We start from the raw sequence: 15,734 nt of genomic DNA on the forward strand, positions 1-15,734 counted from the left end.
GTGGTAACTGAAACAATAGCATATCGCTCCTAAATAGCAACACCCATCGAACGGTATAAAAATAGAGGCATTGCCGGAAGGTCTGGGGTCTGGGGTCTGTAGGCTCCCACGAATGTCTGGAATGCTTTCCCCCTTCCCCTTCCCCTCCCTCTATTATTTATTCCCCATACCAACCAGGGCCAGGTTTACCTTTAATAATTTTTCCTCTTTTGGCGATATCAGACTGTCTGGCGATAAGCCTCGTATAAATAATAGATCCGAGTCTGTAATAAAGTACCAGGGAGTTCCATGCTCTGGATGCATGCTTATGCCCACATCCTCGCTTGAGACCAGAGTGTGATGACTGGTCTGGGGGCATGGGACATGGGACATGGACTTTGGATGTCTGTCGGTGGTGGCGGTGGCGTTGATGGTGATGGTACCGGCAACAAAGTAATTAGCCTTTCGCCATCGATCATATCAGCACATTGTAGCTCCCAGTGGGTTCCAATGTCTTCTGGTGGACCCTTCCCCATCATGTGCATTCGCAATGATAATTCCCAGTTCAAGCGTACGCCGATCACTGCCCATTCCCATTCCCATTCCGATTCCAGAGTAGAACTTATCTGGCCAGCAGGCCACCTTTGCCAGCCATCCAGACCCCTCTGGTTATCGGTCGAGTGTTGTTAATTTGATAGAAATATTGAACATCATCCAGCCGGGCGGGCCTGCACCTTCCCATCCGGTTCGATCCGGTTTCTAAGCTCCGATTACTGTCTGTCGCCCAGTTGCGTACGGATTTGTTTTTATTTACGCCGAGATTCAGACCACGGAAAATTAATAAGCGCACACGCTCCCGCTCCCCAATAGAACAAAATTTTTTTTTTCTTTTCTTTTATTAAAAAAAAAAGAAAAAATTGTTAATATATATGACCTTATCTGTGGGGCTGGTTCTGGACTTTGGGAATGTCCGAGGGGGGGAAAACAGTGTCATGGTTCTGGAGCCGGGGTGGGTTGTTGGAGAGGGAGAGGGAATGGCCCGGCTTATCAACAGCCGCTCGCGCCATACAAAGTTCATATTGGCAACCAGAAAATCCGGATTTTTTGCCCGTCCACAACATTCTGGATGGATTTAATAGCCAACAGGCGCTTGCCAAACATAAAAATTTAGGTTACGCCTGGGGTCCTTCGGGGTTCTATGGTCTGTTCTTCTTTTTTTTTGATTTTTTTTGGAATATGATCTGTTTAATCTTAATTCAAGGCCAGGCTTTGGAAGTTTCCGCTGAACTGACCTCGCCATGCGCAACTGTACTCCATGGTCCGAGATCGAGAGAAGTCGTACTATCTGTGGCCTGATTCCCTATCTATTTATAAATCATGATTCGAATGGGACAGGATTGGGAAATGGCACTCCAAATGGCAATGCTAGTCCACCTGTTACACAGCTGATAGGGATCCACAAAGGGCTTATCATTGCCACTGATGTCATGTTTTTTTTACGTAAGTACCCGGGACCCCACTCAGCGGGATTACATCGGATCGATAGACCGGGTGGAGGGTGGAGCTCCGGGGCGGTTGCAGATTTGGTTAGGCGGGCTGGCAGTCACGAAGGTGGAGCGAAGGTTGCTCCATTGCTCCGTCAGTGATTCACGGGCCCAGACAGCTCCACCTGATAGCAATGCTGATAGCTGATAGCCAAGCCGATAGCCGGTGCTACAATATAATAACCGCCGGGGAGCAGCCGGCAGCCACCAGCCAGCACCCAGCAGAGCTGCGGTACAACTCCCGCTTCCCGTCGGTGCCATTCACGTCATGCCGCAGAAGTTTTCGGGGCCCCAAGATATGAAACGGCGCGACGCCGTACCCACCATATATGTAGGTACATATGTGTGTGCATGTGGCGGCGTTTGTTGACACGGGCGTGAGATAACCACCTTATCACCACGGCGCTCCAGACGCAGCGCCCACACACCGAGGTAAAAACGTAAAAGCCACACGAAACTCAAGAATGAAAATCGTGATTCGCAAGGTTACCCATTCCCACAATTTCCATTTAAATTAATCATTACTCCATGGTCTTAGTTTTTGCCTACGATTAATTAATTTGATTAATTAAGATATTGGAATAGTAATTCTTACTAAGAAGGCCCAGGTTTTTCTTTCAGATTAATGGAAAATTATCTACAAACCCTTGAGGGTTTCCACTCTAGAATTGAATGATTTAGCCTTGATTATGTGAAATATATGAAAACCTTAGATTTTTCAAGGGGGTCCATTAGAACATTTTGAAAAATATGGATCGAAATTTTTGTTTCGAGGTTTTGATGCAGATTGAAGCAGAATCGAACTAGAAATCTTTTAAGGTATTCCTCTCATGGATCGGATAGAAATGGCCCGAGATATGCCTTTGGTTTGGGGCTAAAATGGAATTCCAGGATTTTACAAGGGGGTCCATCAGAAAATTTTGAAAAATATGGATCGAAATTTTTATTTTGAGGTTTTGATGCAGATTGGAGCAGAATCGAACTAGAAATCTTTTAAGGTATTCCTCTCATGGATCGGATAGAAATGGCCCGAGATATGCCTTTGGTTTGGGGCAAAAATGGAATTCCTGGATTTTACAAGGGGGTCTATCAGAAAATTTTGAAAAATATGGATCGAAATTTTTATTTTGAGGTTTTGATGCAGATTGGAGCAGAATCGAACTAGAAATCTTTTAAGGTATTCCTCTCATGGATCGGATAGAAATGGCCCGAGATATGCCTTTGGTTTGGGGCAAAAATGGAATTCCAGGATTTCACAAGGGGGTCCATCAGAAAATTTTGAAAAATATGGATCGAAATTTTTATTTTGAGGTTTTGATGCAGATTGGAGCAGAATCGAACTAGAAATCTTTTAAGGTATTCCTCTCATGGATCGGATAGAAATTGCCCGAGATATGCTCTTGGTTTGGGGCTAAAATGGAATTCCTGGATTTTACAAGGGGGTCTATCAGAAAATTTTGAAAAATATGGATCGAAATTTTTCTTTTGAGATTTTGATGCAGATTGGAGCAGAATCGAACTAGAAATCTTTTAAGGTATTCCTCTCATGGATCGGATAGAAATGGCCCGAGATATGCCTTTGGTTTGGGGCAAAAATGGAATTCCTGGATTTTGCAAGGGGGTCCATCAGTAAAAATTTGAAAAATATGGATCAAAATTTTTGTTTTGAGGTTTTGATGCAGATTGAAGCAGAATTGAACCAGAAATCGTTTAAGGTATTCCGTTCAAGAATCGGATGGAAATTCCCCGAGCTGAATAAGAGCCTTCACCAAAAAAGTCGAATTACATCCGGACTGGGGGATGGGTAGTACTTGGAAGTCAATGGAAAAAATACTCTATGTTGTTTGTCTCAGTTTTTCTTATAAACAACCATTAGTCATTGGAATAAGCAAGTTGAGAGACTTCGATAGAATCTCCGAGCAGGCAGTACAAAGTTTAGCGCTTAAATCCTATTGTTATAGGAATTATGTCACTTGGTTGTTTTGTGAAATTATTTCATTTATTTTTATAAGTGCCCAATTACAGATGTTGACGTACCTGCTCCACATAGGGAGCGGTGCTGGGGGCCAATGACGAGAGGGCGACGAGTGGGTGGTATGGGTTGGGTTTCACTTGATGGAGGTGGAGGGGGGGCTGCAGCGGCCAAATGGCGGGGAATTCGCTTCGCGGTACGAAGTGCAAGTCAAGCAGACGGCACCGGGCGATAACGTTTTGCCCCCCAAAGAGCGGTCATCGGGCACACACATGTAGGGGCTGGATGGTTAGCTGGCTGGCTGGCTGACTGGCTGGGAGATTGGCGGACTAGCTTGCTGGTTTTCCACTTGTGCGTTGATAACAACAGACCCAGACCGTCAGCCGGAGCCCCCCGCTCTCCCCCTACCCATCGCCACTCCTCCTGGCACGGAGTTTCACTCACGTAGTGTGTGCTTTTGCCCCAAATCCATTTGCCTCAGTAGTTTTTTTTTTTCCACTACGCACCTGCTCCAGTCACCCTACACCCACTGGGGTGTATGTGTGTGTGTTTTGGTTCCGACCACCAACTACCGCCGACCGACGCCCGCCTCGCCCTCCCGGGATCCGTCTGCAGCCTTCGGGGCTGATAAGAGCCCCCGTTCCGTCTGGCGGCCCTTATCAGCGGCCGACTTTCGCATATTACCCGAACCCCTGGAGGCGAGCGGCTCATTCGATCGGCAAACGCGTTAGCGAAACCATTTCAGCCTTAAACGCTAAAATAACTTAACAATTTAAACCAAAATCTCCCACCATGGATATAGTACAAAAGTCAATCTTCAACAGAGGAATATACGAGCCGCCAGCCGGCTACTATACGCCGTACAACACTCCGCCGTATATAACACATTACCCGGATTCCGGTAACTGGCTATTGGAGCATCAGAATCAACAGCAGATGCAGCACATTCGGTTCCCCACACCGCCCATAACTCCGCCGCGTCCCATTGCCGGATACGGTCTCGGCCACTTGGCCAGCTCACCAGTCGCCGACCAGCTCCACCATCGTCGCACCCAGTCGGTGATCATGAAGGCCCAGCACAGCCAACAGGATGACCTGTGTCCCAGGAGTCCCCTGGAGTCGCAGGACGATATCAAGTCCTGCAGCAGCGGCAGCGAGTGCGGAACCACCAATGATTTCGTCTGCAACTGGCTCGACTGCGATAGGTAAGAGTCCTTGGATTATTTTAAAGATTAAATGATTACATAAAAAAAAAATAAATTATTAGTAATAAAAAATAATCCTAAAATATTTTATTAACCTTAAATTTTCCTTTTTTTTTACAGAATTTTCGACACACTTGAGGCTTTGGCCCAGCACGTCACCCAGAGGCATGCGATTGCCTCGCTCACCGATGGACTTTACTACTGCCGCTGGCGAGGATGCCAGCGCAGTGATCGTGGCTTCAACGCCCGCTACAAGATGCTCGTCCACACCCGCACCCACACCAAGGAGAAGCCCCACCGCTGCCACCTGTGCGACAAGTCCTTCTCGCGGGCGGAGAACCTCAAGATCCACATCCGTTCGCACTCGGGCGAGAAGCCGTACAAGTGCAGCTTCGAGGGCTGCCAGAAGGCGTACTCCAACTCCTCGGACCGCTTCAAGCACACCCGCACCCACTCGATGGAGAAGCCGTACATGTGCAAGGTCACGGGCTGCCAGAAGCGCTACACAGATCCCTCCTCGCTACGCAAGCACGTGAAGACCTTCAAGCACAGCATCCATCTGATCGCCAGCCAGCCCCTGACCCTGCCCAGTGCCCCCGCCTGCTTGCTGGACGCCAGCAGCGAGTCCGCCTTCACCTGCCTGCCCGCTGTCGGCAGTGTGGAATCCACCACGTCCTCCTCCTCGTCATCGTCCGCCTCCGCCCGCTACTACCTGGACGACTCCAACAATGAGCCGAGTGACTATTCGCTGAAGCCCAAACCGGGTGCGGAATATTCCCCCAGCTACTGGCTGAATGAGAGACAGCATAGCTACCTGCCGAGCGAGGACTTCTACGTGAAGATGGACGTAGAGTCGCCCCTGGACCTACGCATGCACAGATTTTAAACTGACCTTTGGATGGGTCAATCCGTCTCTCGTCACGTCTCGTCTCTCTATTTCCCGTCTAGTCATTGTGCTGTTCCAGCACTGGTCACTACTCCTAGATTAATGTTTAACCAGAATAAAGACTGTTGTAATTGAAAGATAATGGTTTCGAAATGGGAGGCGCCTCCAATAAACTTTTCCAGGAACGAAGCTATCGGCTTGTAAACTCATACTCATAGCTATCATAAAACCCTATCTAATGATATTGAATTCCGGGGATTACCCCTTAAATATTGTACTCCTAACGGGGCGCTGGATTTTTGAAAATATTTATTGTTTAAATGCGCATCTAGACGAGTTTTTTTTTCACAACTGTTATTAACAGATTTAATCTTTAGCAGCTTATAGGAATGTTAGTTTATCTATATAACCTCTCGATTTTTTTTTTTTTTTTTTTTGTTTTCTTATACAAACAACATGAACAAACAAAATAAATAGAAAATTATTTCACATTTTGAATTAGATAAATACACTTTTAAAGCGGTATCTGGGTGTACAATTTATACATATACTTGCATATATATTGGCAACATACTACGTTGAAGGATCAAACATAAAAATTTTTAAATTATTGTTGCACTTTTACATCGATTAAGGAAACTCATACGTTATCATTGAATACACCGATTAGCTTGGTGGCCCCCATCAAAAGCTATGCATTCACCATCTCCTTCTCTGTCCAATCACCTTGTCCTTAACCGTATCCATTATGCTCTAAAGAATCTTACAACACGTACAATATATTGTCGGCAAATTGGGCACTCGTTTAGCACTTTTCCGCAACTGGTGCAGGTGGCCATGTGGCCGCATTCGAGGAAGACGCACTCAATGGGCGCATCCATGCAAATCTTGCACAGCTCATCAGTGCCAAGTTTCTCCACAGCTGAAAGATTATTACAAGAATTAGAATGTTTAGTTGATTTGGAATATTAAAGCCCACCTGGAGTAGAGCGCATGGTCTTCCAGAGCCTGCAGACGCGGTCCAACAGCTCCTGTTTCTCACAGCAGCCTTTGTAGTCAACGCGGTGCAGCATAAGCACCTCCTTGAGCTGTTTAACATTTAATGCCTCCAAGTCTTTTCTGTAAATTACAAGGTTTGGGTGAATAATAGTTCCTACTATCAAGAACTATGTACTTACAAATCCTCAAAGTCTTCCAAGTTTACAAACCGTGAATCAATGCAAGCATTAGGCTCAAAGTCAGAGGGAGCGGCATACACATGGATGCCCTCGTCATCGTCCCAGCGAATGTCATCGTCCTGTGTCGGCGAGAATTCAATGGTCGGCGTAATAGGCATATCTGGTGACCTTCCGCCAGCTGCCACGCTAATTCCATCCACACTTAGTGGCGAAACGGCATGACTATCGGCCTCAGATGCATCCAAGGATTTGGTGCGCTGTTCGAGGTATGTGAGAAATTCCTGAAGCTCCCGTTTTATGTCCTCCTCCGACATCTGCGCGTTCTCCAGGTGGCGTCGCATCTTTTCCACATGTCGGCGTATGTTTGTCTTGTTCTTGCCACAACGCTGGCAACTATGCCGATGGCCGTGCACATGCAGACTCGCCTCCGGCTGTTCGGGGAGCGTGGACAGCCCCAGGCTAAGTCCAGTCGTCGCTATCGGAGAATCTTCATCGCTAGAATGGTGGCGGCGATTCAAGTAGCCATCGGAACGTCGTCGCGTTACTTTCTTCGTGCGTTGCGGCACGGCGGGATTAGACAGAGGATTGGAATCGGCCGGACGCTGCTCAATGCTCACGGTCTCGGTGATTTCCGCATTCTCATCTGGCTTATTACGAAGCGTTACCTCCAGGATCTCCTCCTCGGGAGCACTCGGAGTCGGTGTCTCCTCATCATGGACCTCGACCCGATTGACGACCAGCACCTGCCACTGATCCAGGTGGCTGCTGTTGGTGTCCGTGGTGGCCTTGCTTTCGTCGGAAATGCCGCCGATGGCGCCCAACTCCTCGAAACTTGACTGGGAGGAAGCATCGGGTGCGGTTGGAAGAATTGGCTCCTCTTTCTTAGGCTTATCGGAAGAGCTCGGCTCGGCCGTAGCTTTGGCGCGTACACTAGTATCGGTTCGGAGCTCGCTGAACGATGCTATAATCTCGTCGTCCGAACACTCGCAATCGGACTTGCTATCACGGTTCTCGTCGGTCGTTTCTGGACTGTGATGGGCCCCCTGGGCCTGACTGTTGCTGGCGTCGGTATTGTTCGAAGAGGCCTTCGTGGAAGTCGAGGGACTGCTGCTGCTCCGGTTGGCATTGGGTGTCGCGGTTGGTGTTGGTGTTTCGTTGGTAAATACGTGTAACCGCTCTGAGCTAAAGAAGGTTTGCGATTCGTACGCAAATCCGTTCACGGAGCTGGCATATGTGGGTATTTCCCGGGTGGAAACACGTGGTTGCTCAAAAATATGGGGATTGGGCGCGTCTGGTGATGATCTTCGGTTTTCCTGGGGTTTTGCGTTAACCTTGCCATCGAATGCGGCAAACGAGTCACTGAGGTTATCGGTCAGGTTGCTGAAGAAATTTTGGCACGACTGTTTGAGGTTATCTAGAGGATTGGTCTGGCTACGTCCCGGACTATTGGATGAAGCATTAGAGCCGCGACCCCGCTCCATTTGGGCCACATGGGCCAGCACCAGACCCACAAGCTCTTCTTTTTCTAGAAATTAAAAGGAAACAGGCCTTAAGTAGGGCAGAAGAAGAGTACTATTGCGAAGCACTCACCCAAACATCCTTCCGTGGAGATGTGCTTCGACTGCAAATAAAATATCAAATCTTTGGGCTTCAGTTTCAGCAGATCCGTGCGCAATAGTGGACGCTGGGCGAACACTGAACAGCGCTGGCACCGCCTGGCCGCAATGCAGTTGGCACAGTAATAGCGTCTAAAAGGGAAGAACGAAAAAAATTCAGGGGATTCCCAGGATTTTGACATTCTGGTGCGTACTCACTTGCAGTCATAGCAAGCGCGTTTGCGACGAAAAACCGTGAACTCCACACCGCAGCTCTCGCACGGCATGATTGAAATCCGGTTGGGACCTGCCCTGCTTCGATCGACCGCGTCCTTATCCTTGCCCTTGCTGGCTGCCTTGGATTACCTCCTCTCTTGCTCCCGCTCCTGTTCCTTTCTGCTCACGCCCACTGTACTGGCATTGCATTTGTTTTTCAATGTCAACGCCGTGAATCACTGGATGCGACACGCTCTGCAGGCTGCTATCATTTCCACCTCGTGGGGTATTTAGTTACGTGGTCAGGGAGGCCAAATTAATGTTACGCGTACGCCGTTAGCAAGGCTCGCAATGATTTTTATAATTTTTATCAGACTATATAGCAATACACCAACAACAATAATGATGGGAGCCGTGCGATAGACAAGTCCTCTGAGTGCGATACACTTATCGATAGCTTCGATGATTGCCACAAGCCGCGCAATTCAAACAAAGACCATACTTTAACACCATTACTAAGTGCCCATTAAGTGCAGTTTCCTTTTCTCATTGTTGTTTCAGTTGGTTTTTATTGAATTCACATCCACTACTTACAATTAAGTATGTAATGTAATTGTATGCATTTAAATAGTTAAGTGCCATAAAATGTTGCAATCTGGTTTAAAATAATACATCAATTAGTTGCTAAGTATTATACGATCCGCCTACTGCTCCGCCTTAAAGTCGTTTAGTTATATACACATGCGGTTACCAATGATTGAGCTTTTTCCGAAATTCTTGTCTATAAGTCTTTAATTACATAAACAAATGCGTCCATTGCTTCGGTTGGCCAGGATGCAATCTTCCAGCCGGGCGCAAAATATCAGCTGGCCTTTTTTTGGCAGTTGGAAGTCCTCAAGCAGCGCCAGCACCGCATCGTTCATTTTCAGTGGTCACGGGTGTTGCTTCCTTACTTTTCCTTATATATTTTTTGGAATTTTTTCGGGAAAATAAAATACCTAAGCAGCAGCATCAGCAAGAGAGCGAGTAAACAGTGAAGGGGGTGAAAAATATACATTTTTTTTAATTTCTATTGGCGAGTTGAACGTTGCTTGGCCCTAACGACTGAAGGCGGCTATACTACGACACCAGACGGGAATCATCGCTCTTGACCCGACTCTGCAGCGGATCGTCGTTGTTGTTGTCATCGTCATGTATGCCAGCCGACTCCAGTGCCCTGCTCTTCTCATAGTCGACAAAGTCATCGAACAGACTGGGCCAAGCCTCCGTGTCGTCGTAATTTTGTATATCACATTGTTCCGTAAAGTTGAGGTACATGTTCCATGTATCCTTCGGTATGCGGCGAATATTCGGATGCTTTTCGAGGAAGTGTATCCAGTTGGAGAAGAGATCAGGTGTTTGTACAGTGAACACTAGTTTCCACAGGTCAATGGCAATTTCCAGCGATAGCACGCGCTGATCTGGCTCCAGGCCAAACCTACAAAAAACCCAGAAATATATTGCATTAATTGAGTTCATCAGGAAAATGAAATTATAACCCACCGAAAGGTGAAGCGATACAGCTGCTTGAACATCTCAGCGTCCGCCTTTAGCATTTCAATTGTCTGCTCTAGCCGTAACCGGATGCTGGCGATATTATCCGCCCGCATCTTGTGAAGGCCCTCGATGAACTCCGTTTTAGTGAAGCGGCACATTTGAGAGGCGTCCAGACACCAGGCCAGCACCAGAATGGCAAACTCATCCGGCTGGTAATTGAGGTCATTGCACAGTCGTTCGATACCGTCCGTTAGTATCATATCATCATCGTCCGGATCTTTGTACACGTCGAATAGGTTGTTCAGGGTCTGTTGAGACACCTCCATGGACTCCTTGACAGCTGTTTTTATTTTCATTTTTATTTTTATGGTTCGTTTCGTTTTGTAAAAACAGGAAATTAGGTCAGAAAATACTTATCACTCTGGCTACTGGCCGACTGACTCACCAGTTGTTATGATATCGCTCATGGTAGGTGCACTGCCATTTAGCAAACCCAAAGACTTAAAACTATTACGCTTAGTATCACAATTGTTTGCTTTTGCTGGCTTGAGTGGAGTTCGGCTAGAGAGTAGTTCATCGGTTTCTGAAAAACAAATCAAAAAAAATTTCATTTATTTGACATTGGTGGATGTTTTGGGGGAAAAAAATGAGAGAGATTTTGAAAATTACTCACCGCGCGGCACACAGCGCTCGTTCGCATTGGAATTGGCACCAACAGAGTCACAGCAGTTAGCTAGACTGGTGGCCACCGGGCAGGCGTTCGAGTTGGAATTTGGGGACGCGGCGTTGGGAGGCAACGTTTGTTCGGCGGCAGACTGGAAGCATTTCAGGCAATTGCCCATAGTGCGGGCAGGGGATGGCAACTGTCACCTGGCCACTAGCCACAGCTTCTGCTCCTCCACTTACTCCAACACCCACCTACTCCACCGGACTCCTAGCTGGAGATCGCGTTGGCTTCCAGGTTTCTCTGATTTTGGGATGATCAAAATTGGAATCCTAAAGTGATTGACACTTTGTGTTGTAATTTGTAATTGCTGCGTGTTGCGGGCGGGGTTTTCTGTTCTGTTTGAGATGTGCTGCTATGACTGCTACTGGGAATATTGGCTGTTTTTGGGCATTGGCACTGCGGTTGGGTTCCCGTTCCAGTCACCGTTCCGTACGATTGACGAATCGAGCATATGGTAGGACTTTTGGTAATTCCGATTCTTTGTTGTTGCTACTGCGTTTGCTGTTGTTATTTTGGTGCCTCCTACGCAAACGCACACTATTATACATATACATATACTGGCCCGTACACAATTGCAGCCAGAACTGCAGCAATCACACTACCAAAATTCGTGCTTTTTTCACATTTTACTCTGTCCTTCGACCTGCGAGCCAACTTAAACGTAACATGAATCACCACATTTCCGCGATTTTACTTAGATATTGTGCGTTTTTCAGGGTTTTTCTCTTGCTTTTCCACTTGTTTTCTCTGCATTTGCGCCAGACGACCAGGGTCGGACGAAACTTAGGGATAACACTTGCCTAGAGATGTGACTGCCCTAGCGATGTACAAGGTTACCGACCAACAGTGCGATAAATCGATAACTTTTGGAGCCAATTGGAGCATGGCGGGACAAGGGGGTTCAAAGAGAGACAACCAGCCAGATCAGCGATTTTTTTTAGTAAAATCAGACAAAAAATTTAAACTTGTATGTTTTTTATGAATAAAGTATGCAATAAATTTTAAATTTAAATATTTTTTTTTAAATCTTTCAAGATTTAGATAGCCCAGGATTAAATTATTTGAAAGTTCAGTTTTTCAATTCAAAAAACCGCTAAAATCAGCTTTGGTTGAAAGAGAGAATCAACATCATTGGTAGTTGAGCGACGTAGTTTGAGCCAAGTTAACAATATCAGTCAGCAACATGCACTCGTCGGAGTAGAAAGTCTTCCGGGAAAAATTTCATTCTTCCCGATCGATTAACCCGCAAGGGAAACTTTCGGTTCGCAAAAACAAAAAAAGAAAAGTGTCAAGAAAAGCTGGGAAAAATCCTGCATGGAAAAAGTGGTTTTGAACTCGGCCAACAAACTTCATGTAAGTTTGTTTATCTATTTATTTAGTGGTGTTGTTTTGTGTGTGCAAGTAGTGTGTATCCGTGGTAAATGGTTGACTGCCTCGATTTTTGGATTTTTGGGCATTTGGGCAATTCAAAACCAGCCAGCAAGGTTGACTGAACTTGGCTGGGACCGTTGGGCATGGTTGGTATGTATGTACGAAGTAAGCCATCTCATCATATGTGGGTAATGTTTTCTGGGCCGCGTCTGTATGTGTCTGTGTAGCAGCTACACTTTTTCTTTTATTATATTTTCTGTTTGGATTAGTATATTAAAAACGTGTGAAAATTTGAGTGAGATACTTTCAAAAATGGTAAATCAAGATAAAAATGCGGCTGAAAGACATCCAAAAAGAAATTAAATAAAATATAGTTTCAAATTGTAATTGGAAATTGTAGTTTTGTACTCAAATATTTAAAGAAAAAATGCACTAAAATAAATATCAGAAAATTGAAATTGAAAGATATTTAACTCTCAGGAAAATAATAACAAATTTGGTATAAAAAATAAACATTAAAAGTATTAAAATATTTGAGTATATCATTGTAATCCAAAGAAACATCGTTGATAATATCAACTTGTATTAAATCAGCTAAATAAAAAAATATGAAGAAATATGACATAAAGCTTATAGCCAACTTAGGATAAAGGATCTAAAAATATGGCTGGTATCTTATAAAATGTAATATAATTACATATAAAATATCCACCACAAAGATGAACAAATTAAAATTCCTTTCCCAATTGGTAACACTTCTGAACCCTTTCAAAAAGAATACTAAACTATGAAAGCTTCTGACCCTATTTGGAACGTTTTTTTTATACATTTCCATGCCAAACATATATTCCACCAACAAGTCTTATGAAAAATATACAATGATTAAATCGAATAACTCAAAGATACATGTTCTCAGCCATGGCCGACATTTTCTTGGGAATGGTCAGCATATTTTCCACGTAGCTGGCCAGTTCGTTAACGTTAACATCATCAGAGTTGACACGACCAAGCAAAATCTTCAGTCCACGAGCATTAATTGCCTCTTGCATATCCTTGACTATATCCTTAGCTTTCTTCACGGTGCATATATCATTGTTGTTCATCACATTGTCCTCGAACCACCGGCGAGACTTTGGAGACTTTGCATGAAGCCAGGACATCATGGGCTTGCGCACTACCTTGTGCCTCGATACTTTCAGGTTCTTGATCCCCATTTGGGCCACACGAGAAATCGATTGGATAGGAGTACCTCTTCCAGTTGAGGAACCTTCTTCTTCCTTAAGTCGAGATTCTTGGCCAAGTCCTTGGTCAAGAGGTCCACTGTATTCGGCTTAGCGATCTGCGATTGGTCCTTTTACTTTTCCAACTTCTCCAGAGACATTGATTTCTATACAATGTATTAGTTAAAATTTTTGTGTTTTGTGGGAATTTGTATTCTGAGAGATCTGAGCTCCGAGGATGTGTCAAGTAGAATGAAAAACCTATTCATGTGGGATCTTGGATTCCTTTACAGTTCGATTCGAGAATTTCCATCGCCTGCTTGATAGCCAGTTAACAAACAATAGAAAAAAAAAATAGAAAGACCTGAAAAGAGTTTCCGCAAGAATGTCTTCGGATCGGTTTCACAAGTGAGTAGTACAACATGCAATTAATTTCCTTCTATCTTATCGCTTTTGGAATGCACAAGACTCATTAATTCTGCGGATCTGTTTCTACAGAGCCGCCAAAGACGGGCTACTGGATGTGCTGGCTTCGGCCACTCGCAAGGACACAAATGCCAAGGATAATGATTCGATGACGCCGGTCATGTGGGCAGCCTTCGAAGGACGACTGGATGCCTTGCGTTTGCTCTGCGGAAGGGGGTAAGTAATGGTGTTTGTAATGGTTTTACCCTTAAAACTACCCCTTTCTTTACACAATGTATTTCGTTTAATAGGGGTGACCCTGATAAATGCGATCAGTTTGGAAACACAGCCCTCCACCTGGCCTCGGCCAAGGGTCATTTGCACTGTGTCGACTTTCTGGTCAAGTTCGGGGTGAACATATATGCCCTGGACATTGACAAGCACAGTGCCAAGGACCTGGCAGCCATCAACGGAAGGGATGAGATCCTGCGCTATTTGGATGTGGCCACAGCCAATTTCGAGGCCAATGAAAAGTGAGATATTTATTTAATTTACATATTTTTTAATTTAAAATTAAAATTAATTATCTTTCAGGAAAAAGGCGAAATCCCTAAAAGAACTGGCGGAGAAAAACTGCGAGAAACGCGTCCGTGAATACATGAAGAGGACCCAGCAGCAGCACCCTGATCCGGACTATTGTGATGTCAGTCCACCGATTAGCAAATCCGGAAACATGCTCTCCACCCTCAAGCAGAAGATCTGGTCCAGCCAGGGCAATCTCAACAAGGCGCCCAAGGAGACACCTCCTCCGCCGGCACCCACGAAATTTAGTGACCTGGTGGGCAGTGGAAGCAGCAGCAGTGGCGGCTCCACCATCGCCAGTCGAGCAGGAACGGTCCAAAAGCGGCCATCCCATCTCCAAAAGCAACAACAGCACACCAGCTCGTGCCCCCATGCAAAGATGTCTGGAGGAGATCAAGACCAGGGAGGATTCAAAGTGCGAGAGGTGGAGCCGGACGGCAAGAGGACAATCACTTCCTTGACCGGACTCCAGCGCGATTCGGAGGTCCTGTACGTGGGCACTTTCAGCTCTAACGAGGAGAACATCGGAAAGCGGGGCAAGATCACGGATGTATTTGAATGCCTGGAGGGAGAACAGGATCAGGATCATAGCGACAGCCGGAGTGGCTATAGCTCGACATTGGCAAGGTCCTTCTCGCAGCCCGACATCCTGGGCGATGGCCAGTTGAGCCAGGAACTGAGCGAGGAACTAACTCTCCAGCGACCCCTCGGCCTCTTTGATCGACCCACCATGTTGGGCAGCATTGCCTTCCGACGCTCGGTGACCGCCGCTCTCAGCCAGCTGCAGCTCCACACGGACACCAGCTCCACCTCCACGATGCGGAACTCCGGCCCAGCTGGCAGTAATCCTTCCAAGACGCGCTCCGCTGGCAGCAAAAACCGCCTGTACCTGAACCTTTCCGATGACACAGATTCCGAGGGCGGTGGCCATGACATTTACAGTGACGAGGATGAGGACGATGGCGAGGATGCAGCCAGTGCCCTGCAACGATTCCTGGCTGTTTGGGCTCTGGAGGAGTACTTGCCAGTGTGAGTAATCCTTCTCAGCTTTTGAGTTATGAAAATAATAGCATGTGACCACCCTTTTGTAGATTCCAAAAGCAAGAGATCGATCTGGAAACCCTGATGTTGCTCACCGAGGCGGACCTCAAGTCTCTGGGCCTGCCACTGGGTCCCTTCCGGAAGCTAACCTTCGCCATTCAGGAGCGCCGCAACGCCCTGGCCAACCCAGGCCCTCTCGTGGACAGCCGCCTCTGAGTCGTGGCCAAAATATCTTTTATATTTCATTCGTAATACTTTTTTATTTTTGTCTACTAGC

The 15,734-nt window shown here is 46.1% G+C and overlaps 4 protein-coding genes across 4 annotated transcripts; 2 read left to right on the plus strand and 2 right to left on the minus strand.

Annotated features, from left to right (window-relative positions):
- Positions 1-4,188: 4,188 nt before the first annotated feature.
- sug (sugarbabe) lies at positions 4,189-5,775 on the plus strand. The gene is made up of 2 exons (XM_017232352.3): positions 4,189-4,700; positions 4,821-5,775. Exons 1-2 carry the CDS (start codon positions 4,288-4,290, stop codon positions 5,584-5,586), a joined length of 1,179 nt encoding a protein of 392 aa, XP_017087841.2. The 5' UTR covers positions 4,189-4,287; the 3' UTR covers positions 5,587-5,775.
- Positions 5,776-5,878: 103 nt separating this feature from the next.
- On the minus strand, positions 5,879-8,976 carry LOC108119249 (uncharacterized). Its single transcript, XM_017232351.3, has 5 exons — positions 8,579-8,976; positions 8,355-8,512; positions 6,765-8,289; positions 6,566-6,705; positions 5,879-6,508 (listed from the first exon to the last, which is right to left on the minus strand). The coding sequence occupies exons 1-5, from the start codon at positions 8,644-8,646 to the stop codon at positions 6,333-6,335; spliced, it is 2,067 nt and encodes a 688-aa protein (XP_017087840.2). The 5' UTR covers positions 8,647-8,976; the 3' UTR covers positions 5,879-6,332.
- A 148-nt stretch (positions 8,977-9,124) lies between these two features.
- Positions 9,125-11,561, minus strand: SCCRO3 (defective in cullin neddylation 1 domain containing SCCRO3). Its single transcript, XM_017232354.3, has 4 exons — positions 10,785-11,561; positions 10,557-10,694; positions 10,118-10,451; positions 9,125-10,052 (listed from the first exon to the last, which is right to left on the minus strand). The coding sequence occupies exons 1-4, from the start codon at positions 10,951-10,953 to the stop codon at positions 9,695-9,697; spliced, it is 999 nt and encodes a 332-aa protein (XP_017087843.2). The 5' UTR covers positions 10,954-11,561; the 3' UTR covers positions 9,125-9,694.
- A 430-nt stretch (positions 11,562-11,991) lies between these two features.
- Positions 11,992-15,685, plus strand: Sans (SAM_USH1G_HARP domain-containing protein Sans). The gene is made up of 6 exons (XM_017232427.3): positions 11,992-12,191; positions 13,723-13,837; positions 13,928-14,071; positions 14,146-14,367; positions 14,429-15,445; positions 15,508-15,685. The coding sequence occupies exons 2-6, from the start codon at positions 13,815-13,817 to the stop codon at positions 15,671-15,673; spliced, it is 1,572 nt and encodes a 523-aa protein (XP_017087916.2). The 5' UTR covers positions 11,992-12,191; positions 13,723-13,814; the 3' UTR covers positions 15,674-15,685.
- The last annotated feature ends 49 nt before the right edge of the window (positions 15,686-15,734 follow it).

Source organism: Drosophila bipectinata, chromosome 2R, assembly GCF_030179905.1.
Source record: "Drosophila bipectinata strain 14024-0381.07 chromosome 2R, DbipHiC1v2, whole genome shotgun sequence".
Taxonomy (NCBI): Eukaryota; Metazoa; Arthropoda; class Insecta; order Diptera; family Drosophilidae; genus Drosophila; species Drosophila bipectinata.

What these genes read in the sequence shown, in the direction of transcription:
- sug (XM_017232352.3), top strand. Translation starts at nt 4,288, where the DNA reads ATGGATATAGTACAAAAGTCAATCTTCAACAGAGGAATATACGAGCCG. An exon ending in AACTGGCTCGACTGCGATAG is followed by an intron (nt 4,701 to 4,820) that starts GTAAGAGTCCTT and finishes TTTTTTTTACAG; the next exon opens with AATTTTCGACACACTTGAGG.
- LOC108119249 (XM_017232351.3), bottom strand. Translation starts at nt 8,646, where the DNA reads ATGCCGTGCGAGAGCTGCGGTGTGGAGTTCACGGTTTTTCGTCGCAAA. An exon ending in CGCGCTTGCTATGACTGCAA is followed by an intron (nt 8,513 to 8,578) that starts GTGAGTACGCAC and finishes CTTCCCTTTTAG; the next exon opens with ACGCTATTACTGTGCCAACT. An exon ending in TTGGAAGACTTTGAGGATTT is followed by an intron (nt 6,706 to 6,764) that starts GTAAGTACATAG and finishes TGTAATTTACAG; the next exon opens with AAAAGACTTGGAGGCATTAA.
- SCCRO3 (XM_017232354.3), bottom strand. Translation starts at nt 10,953, where the DNA reads ATGGGCAATTGCCTGAAATGCTTCCAGTCTGCCGCCGAACAAACGTTG. An exon ending in GAGCGATATCATAACAACTG is followed by an intron (nt 10,452 to 10,556) that starts GTGAGTCAGTCG and finishes AAATAAAAACAG; the next exon opens with CTGTCAAGGAGTCCATGGAG. An exon ending in CTGTATCGCTTCACCTTTCG is followed by an intron (nt 10,053 to 10,117) that starts GTGGGTTATAAT and finishes GGTTTTTTGTAG; the next exon opens with GTTTGGCCTGGAGCCAGATC.
- Sans (XM_017232427.3), top strand. Translation starts at nt 13,815, where the DNA reads ATGTCTTCGGATCGGTTTCACAA. An exon ending in TCTTCGGATCGGTTTCACAA is followed by an intron (nt 13,838 to 13,927) that starts GTGAGTAGTACA and finishes CTGTTTCTACAG; the next exon opens with AGCCGCCAAAGACGGGCTAC. An exon ending in AATTTCGAGGCCAATGAAAA is followed by an intron (nt 14,368 to 14,428) that starts GTGAGATATTTA and finishes ATTATCTTTCAG; the next exon opens with GAAAAAGGCGAAATCCCTAA.